Genomic DNA, 8,241 nt, shown 5'->3' on the forward strand with positions numbered 1-8,241 from the left:
TGCTGAGGTTGCCCTGGCCATGTTTAATGCAACCGAAGTCCATAAATCAATGGTCTTTGTTACCTCACACACTTGTGTGTACTGCGTTTGCGTGTGTGTGATTTTAGTGGCTGAGGTCACTGAGGGGAGAAAGAGTTTAACGTATGAAAATGAACTTTTCAGACAGCAAAACAAGTTTCAACCACATTTTTTTCCTTACCGTATTTGTCGGGTCATCTTGTAGTATTGAGTCGTACAGCTTATTGGCATCCTCATACCTTCAACAGAGAGAGATCATATTTAAGGATAATCAACAGGAACACCGGTCATGTGAAATTAAGTGGTAGAGCCATCAAATAAAGTTACCAACTTTTTGTATAGAGAACAGCTTGTTTCTATAGTGACAGAGGCTACGTATCCAAGCGGCAGAAATAAACAGCCATTACCGTAGCTGCTCAAATAGCCAGTGTTGTGCGAGGTTTACTAGCTCCACAAAGAGCATAATCCACAAACATGATTGCCTGCACTTTGATTTACCTCTAAACAAATCAGCCTGAACTTCCACCACAAATCAGGCATCGTTTCGAAGCGCATTTCGCTTAAAAGGCATTCCGAAGCAAGACATATATGAGTTACAGATGCAAAAAAATAAATAAATACACTCGACGAGCCCTTCAACCTGAACTGAGGGTTGGACAGAACGGTGTTTGAAAAGACGTTATGAATTACGATGCTGATCTCATACAGTGTTTTCTGAAGAATGGGAGGACAATGCCAAAAGCACTTCACTTGTCATGTCGAATGAAGGATGAAAGCTTGCTTTTTTTACGAGGGACAACCTGCACAGTTAACGCTAGCACAGCCAAAGCAGCCGACCTCATGATCAAAACCTGTTTCAGCCCGCAACCAACAACAAAAGCAGCTCTGGTTCCTATTATCATTGAGCTCCGACGCCACTCCTGTTCTCACATCCACGTTAGAGTTCACTCCCTCTCTGGCACATCTCAAATGGCACCAGCCGCTTTGACTTGCTCTATTTATGTAGGATTCAGCCATGTGGGAGCGAAGGGGAGAGTTTCATTTAAGCCGAGCGTCTGATGGCAATTAGACTCTAATTTGCAGTTTATTTAATCTGACCGTGCAGGCGCAATCACTCACAATTACGGAACAACCCCTGGCATAACTGATAAACACGTCGAAGACATGGTGACCAGAATGAAACAGATCTGAAATCCTGCTGAAATTCTATACATTAACATCAATTTACGACCTTCTTAATTGTTTGCTAAAACACTGAGAGAGAGCGAAATTCTCTGGGAGAGAAAAAGCAGACCATAGGTTCTATGTTTACAGGTCTGGCCGGCCTTGTTTTCCCAACCAGAGAGACAAAAACAGAAGGGGGGGACAGAGGGACCCCCAGAATAATAGCGGGAGAGACCACTTCCGTCTTTGGAATTCCTCGCACAGGCATAAGAGCCACAGGACTACTGAGGGCTGAACCATTCTCTCGCTTTTCCACTTAGCAGAAGGAACAGTGGCTTGCAAAATAAACAGCCTCCCTTCCCACGCATCCTGCCACTTACGTCCCAGAACCCCCCCCCTTCCTTGCAGCTAATCCAAGGCCTTGGTGTTAAGATGGTGCTGTGGTGTATCTTACCTCTCCAGAGCCTCCAGCCGCATCCCTGCTAATCGCTTCACTCTGTGACTGTCTGGAAACTGCCTTTTCAGCTCCTGTAGGCAACTCTACGCAAAGAACAACAACGGTGGGGTTGACCATGCGAACATTTAACTTTTCAAAACAGACTCCACAAACAGGTTTTCCAAACCTTCATCATGTCTGCCAGTGGTTTGTCATACAAAAGTCCTGTTCTAAAGTCATGGTATAGGTTGAGCCAATGTGAGTATTAACCAAAAACAGCTTAGTGTTGTCTGCATAAGATAAATATTAATAATATATCTATACATTTCAAAATTACTACCAACGGTTTTTGAAAGAAGTCTATTCTCAACAAGGCTGAATTTATTTGATCAAAAAACAGCAAAAACTGTAATGTTGTGAAATATTTATACATCAGTTATAATTCTGTTTTCTATTTCAATATATTTTAAAATGTACTTTATTCCTGTGATGGCAAAGCTGGATTTTCAGCATTATTACTCCAGTCTTCAGTGTCAAATGATCATTCAGAATAATTCTAATCTTAATTTGGTGCTCAAGAAACATTTCAAAGTTGAAAACGGTTTCTACAAAAATATTAAGCAGTATGACTGATAAATGTTTTCAGAAGTCTTCAAACAACCACATTTATTTATTTTTGAAACAATATAAAATTATTCAGTCACTTTTAATCAATTGAATGCATCCTTGCTCAATAAATGATTAATTTATTAAAAAAAATTAAAAGAAATTAAAAAAATTATATATATGTTTTCATCAATTGTTTTGACTAGAACCGATTAAAATGTTATTTTATGAAAAAAAAAATACTTAAAAGATTGGTATTTCAGCTGTTGTGATCAATAAAGTAAGCATTAAGCAAAAATAATAATTACATTTATTTAAAAAAAATAATGGTAACACTTTACAGTAAGGTTCATTAGTTAACATTAGTTAATGTATTAACTAACATGAACCAACAATGAGTAATACATTTGTTACAGAATTTATTAATATAAGTTAATAAAAATCCAGCTGTTCCTTGTTTGTTCATGTCAGTTCACAGTGCATTAACTAATGTTAACAAATACAACCTTTTATTTTAATAATATATTAGTAAATGTTGAAATTAATATTAACTAAGATTAATAAATGCTTAAGAAGTGTTGTTCATTCTTAGTTCATGTTAACTAATGAACATTACTCTAAAGTGTTACCAAAATGATATTTTGTTTAAAGGTTATATAGACAATTAAAACATTTTTTACTGTTATTTCATATATCAGGCTTTACAAGGTTACCAACATCAACAAAATACTGACATTACCTTAAACATCAGTCATGATTATTTGCCCAAAGAATAAATTCCTATATTTATTGCACCACAGCTTGAGTGACTATGCAAAGCCTGCTGGATTACAGAGCACTTGAAAATTATACTACAACTCTCAGGGGTGATGAAATGTGGCTTCATACATTTTTTTTTTTATCCACAGCATTCAAAAATTTATAGATCTACTCTTAAAAGTGTGATGTGACTAGTTTGACAAGACAATATTACAGCGAAGGTTTCTGCTAACCATAAAATGAAACCGTAACTTTCCTGTCCGTGGGTGCCATGATAAACAGGTTGGCCATACAGCTGTGAGGGAAGACGGGAAAAATTGCAAGTGACATGGGTGAGAATTCAGAACACTGCACAGCAGGATCCCACAATTCCACACTGGCTACTATAAAAAGCAGAAGCAGGATGCTACTTTTACCAGTTCTTTCCCACTGAGATGAACAGGCCCCGTTTTTTTTTTTTTTTTTTTACACACATGACTTGGTAAGGAATGGTTACTGACAAATCCAATGTTTTCCTGGTTAGGATGGAAAGTTTGCTCTGTGGCTTAGCCCGGCTGACCCATCATGCTCTCAAACTGTTTTTCCCGCTGTTTTCCTAGCTGCTGGTAAGAACCTCAGAAACTGACTACTGTAAGTGCCTCAAGTCAACCAGGATCCCTGATCACTGAAAATCATGCCTGATTTGAATCTAAAGCCAATTGTTTTTCCAAAAACATTTTCAATGAGCAAAAACAAAAACTTGACGAGTAGGGTGCCCAGTTGAATATATGAGAGAATGCGAGAACGTTACTTAAAAGAAAACTCACCCAGGCCAGATCGTCACGACTGCAGTCCAACGCTGCGATCATCACCTGCTCGTAAATTATCCAAACTGAGCACAGGAGACAAACATAAAGTGACACCATATTAGTAAGTCTATTTTTCAACATGGTAGCGAAGATGACAAATGAGCATCTAGCCCGCGTGAACTCCTTTCGAGCAAACTGTGACTTTCTTCTCTGTATCATTAGAAAAGACAATCTTCAGCGTCCGTCAACGACGCAGTTTGTCTTCGTAATCTCCGGGTGTGGGCGAGCTGGCAGGTCTCATGGAAACGGTCAGGAAATTCTCGCCAAACAAAACCAAGTCGCTGAATTTTGACAAGAAAACCTTAGCGTATTCATCAGTTTTATGTATCAGTTCAGTCAAACACCGCAAAGGGTGAGCGAATTTCACCCTCTATTCGTCATGACATGCGTTACGTGCTGAAATCACGCAGCTATCGTCGTCTCGGCCCAAAAAGTGTGTCGTTACTTTGACAGATTACAGGAATTTTAAATTCCTGCAATTAAATGCTTAAGTCATTTCCAAGATGGCAATGTTTAACGTTCAACTGGCAATTGTAACAAAGCGAGTGGCTTTAGCTGCTCTATTTACCATAAAGAAAACTGATTAGTGGGCTTGGCTAATGGATCCAATTAATGAAATTAATGCTCCATGACAGACAAGTGTGTTTTGACAAGCATGCCCGAAGTCTATCGGCTGAATGATTTCAAATGTGCTAATTGAGAATGAGCAATAAAAAATCCCACCGAACAAGAAAAAAACTGATATGCCAAAGCAAACAAACGCCTCAAGTTTTTTTTTGAGCTGTTTTTATGATTCCAAGTCTTGCTTTGATAATTACCATCTTGTTTCACAGCCAATTTAAGAGCTGGTTTCAATCAAAACAAGCTGTGTAAAGTATTTACCCTGCTCTTTAAAGAATAATAAGAATAATAATCACAACAGCAAAAAGTAAAAGTTTCAGTAAAAAGTCGACATCATGCATCAATAAAACACAGACTTTCATTTTTAGATTTTTACTCATCTTTGCTTTATTCTTTCCTTAATTAGATAACCGGCCCATCTAGAAATCGGAAAAGCTTCTACAACGAAAACCATCGTTATATTTCATTTTTTTTGATTGCTTGTATGAGCATATGTATTGCAGTAAAAGCCTTTTTATGGGCTGCTGTTTGGTAACTTTGACTCTTTCATTGTTGTTTGCTTAGATTCCTCAAAAAGCAGTGTTGTTATTTGAGGAACAGCCAAAAGAAGTTTAGTAATAGTTATTTGAGATTGCATGTGGTTTTAAAATAATAATATGGACAAAGAAAAAAAAAGCCTAAATTTGATTTGAATAGAAAACAGCCCAATTTCTCCAATTGGTAAACCGAAAATTGTCAACTATAGGAGTGAATTTCAGAGCAAGTATGAAGGATTGGATCACCTCTGAGATAATGATTTTAGCTGCTGAAGAGAGTCTTGGCTTTAGTGGCTATGTTTGACAACACGATTGCAGGACTTGTCTGGCTTGTCTGGCTAAGAAACCCATAACTGACCAAAGCAAATAAATATTAAGCCATCTGAAATGTTCTGATGTTTCCACTTTAACCTTATTTTAATGTCAAGAGAAAAGCTGAAAAGTCTTTTTGTTATCAGATCTTTAAGGACAAATAATTGGTGCTCTTTTCCGTGTCATGTTCAAGAGGTCAGATAACCGACTCAAAGACTTCAGCAACTTCATACACGGTATGTTTTTATACATGTTAATAAAACCTATACCAAAACAATTGCTGATTTTGAGACAACTTAATATATATTTGTTCTTGCAAATTAGTGGATCCAAATACTTAAGCAAAAGCATTAAAAAAGAAAATCTGATATTTAATTTAAAAATTTGCCATTAACTGCTTATTTTCAAATGACTATGCAACTATATTTCCAGCACTGAACTTTTGTTACTCTGACTTTGCTAAAGACCGCAAAACCATCTCTAGTCACTTACTGAGGTTTATCTATTTTATTTTATCTTAAAAAAATTAAGTAAAGTTTTTAGTGGAAGTAGTTTAGAGTGAATTTAAAGACAACTTATCAGAGAGTGTTTTATCTAACATTTTAAATAGCAAAACCTTTCCAAGAAGTTGCACTCTAAACTCATCCTCTTTAAATCACTTCTACAACTGTCATCAAATCATAGCTTTTGTAACAAAATCAGGGCCTTTAATAAATTTCAAGACAATTACTGCCAAACATCAGATCGCCGGCTGTAGGAAATGTTCCTATAAACTGTCTAACGGGAATATAACCTCAATGTTTTGTTAGGACTATGCTGGATCCATGCAATAAAAAGTTATAGTTTCAGGCTATTTATTTGTTAAATATCTGTCAGTTATCCTGTTGAAGAGCTGCACTTAGTGTCCATATGTGCATAAGAAACGCGTCTGATCGTAGTCAGCCAGACATCACACTAAACCAGTCCAATTATAAAATCCATTAACATTAATAATTATATAATGCTATAGAGACCGAAAGTACTTCATTATTTATTACTTCTTATAAGTTCGCTTTTGTTTACTGTAATTGTACTTACTATCATCTCCAAGTTTAGACGCATGCTCATTAATCAGCTCTTCACCGACATCCACAATCTGCTCACTGTTCCTGTAATTCTCTTCTCTCCACTTACGGAGTTTGTCACGCATCTCTGAAATGCAATAAAGAAACACATTAGCCCTTGGCTGAAACTTTATCACTTATTTATTTTCATCATCCATCAATTATTTATTGTGAATAGAACTTGTACTTTCTTTATTCATCTTCCTACTTTTCTAAAAAAAATATATGTAGTGCTCCATTATACTGACATGTTTCCTGACTACTATACTTTGTATAGCTTAACTTAAAATTAATCAACACAAAACTTTTTAGAACTTTTAGAACAAGTAAAAGGCCAGAACAAATCTAATTAATTACACATCTAACTTAAAATTAAAGGCACAAAGTACATACAGTGGCAAATAAATGTCAGAGAACATAAAAGAAAATACTTATATTTTGCAATTTCTCCATTAGAAATCAAATAATCAGAAAAAACATATGAGTGAAAAGCTGTATAGAAAAAAATATCATTGTCTTAACATTTGATATTCACTAATAGGCTATTTGTTTTTCTTTAATGATAGCAGCATTATTTAAGAAACCAAGTTGTGGGATATATTTTATCTCATGTTTAAAGAGCCAAACACATAATATCATATCAGTTGTTAATAATGTCAGGTAGTGTTTGTCGGTACTTTTTGATAACACTTTAGTTCAACTAAATCTGAATTATTGCAGTATATTAGAATGCCAGATCTATGGCAACAAAAGATTGACATTATAAAAACAATAAGAGATGAAGATAATCTCAAGAAAACTGAATCATTCTTTATTATCTGACTGTAGATGACAACATCAATATGACAAATCACCATTTAACTGACCAGTCAGACATAAAAAAAGGAAAAAAAAAGAATACTCCGCTTATATTTCAACATGACAATTTCTAAACATCCCAATATGATAGTTAAATACAGATTGCAACCTAAACACCGTAATCCATTATATGAACATAAAATGGTGTCTTTCTAGAATAGAGATTTTGTTACTAAGTTACACTGTACAGAAGCTAACTGGCTACTTAGATCGCCTGTTGTAGTCTTTAATGAAAAGCACCAAAAAATAAGGCATTTAGATCGCAAATCTTCCCAAAATGCTCAACTTGGGTAACGGTTGAATGACAACAGATAAATACTGAATCAACTAATAACCGCTGTTAACGAAAACAAAGTCATTTACCTTCCCAAGTGACATCGTACAGCTCCGATACAGACGACATGTTTTCTTAGCTCCGCCTCCTGTGAGCTGATTGGTGGATGACAGTGACGTAACGAGCTAACGCTGTGAGAAGGGTCATTAAAGGGCAAAGGCCAAATCCAGACAGTTTTTTTATTCAAACATTCCAAACACAGACCTGATATTTTTTTTCCTTATACAGAGGATAATTAATAATTATTAAATACGAATTTAAAAAGACGAATTACTATTAAAATAAAGATAATGGGGGAAAAAATTAAGTTTGAAGGATATATATATATATATATATATATACAGGTGCTGGTCATAAAATTAGAATATCATCAAAAAGTTGATTTATTTCAGTAATTCCATTAAAAAAGTGAAACTTGTATATTATATAGACTCATTACATGCAAAGTGAGATATCTCAAGCCTTTATTTGTTATAATTTTGATCATTATGGCTTACAGCTTATGAAAACCACAAAATCAAAATCTCAGAAAATTAGAATATTACATGAAATCACACAGTAATTACACAGTGATACCATGGTTATTGAACCAGGTTTTGGTTCTTTTGGCAGTGTGGGCAGGTGCAAATCCTGCTGGAAAATGAAG

The 8,241-nt window shown here is 35.4% G+C and overlaps 1 protein-coding gene across 1 annotated transcript in view; it reads right to left on the reverse strand.

Moving 5' to 3' along the window:
- The window catches only part of emc2 (ER membrane protein complex subunit 2), a 32,438-nt gene extending 24,738 nt beyond the window's left edge, over window positions 1-7,700 (reverse strand). Inside the window, exons 1-5 of the mRNA XM_079894979.1 lie at window positions 7,625-7,700; window positions 6,378-6,491; window positions 3,790-3,854; window positions 1,637-1,722; window positions 200-257 (exon numbers count right to left, since the gene is read on the reverse strand). Of these exons, the coding sequence (XP_079751105.1) occupies window positions 200-257; window positions 1,637-1,722; window positions 3,790-3,854; window positions 6,378-6,491; window positions 7,625-7,664 (363 nt within the window). The 5' untranslated portion in view covers window positions 7,665-7,700. The remainder of the gene's footprint in view (window positions 1-199; window positions 258-1,636; window positions 1,723-3,789; window positions 3,855-6,377; window positions 6,492-7,624) is intronic.
- Window positions 7,701-8,241: the final 541 nt, after the last annotated feature.

The sequence above is a fragment of the Squalius cephalus genome (assembly GCF_949319135.1).
Source record: "Squalius cephalus genome assembly, chromosome: 15".
Taxonomy (NCBI): Eukaryota; Metazoa; Chordata; class Actinopteri; order Cypriniformes; family Leuciscidae; genus Squalius; species Squalius cephalus.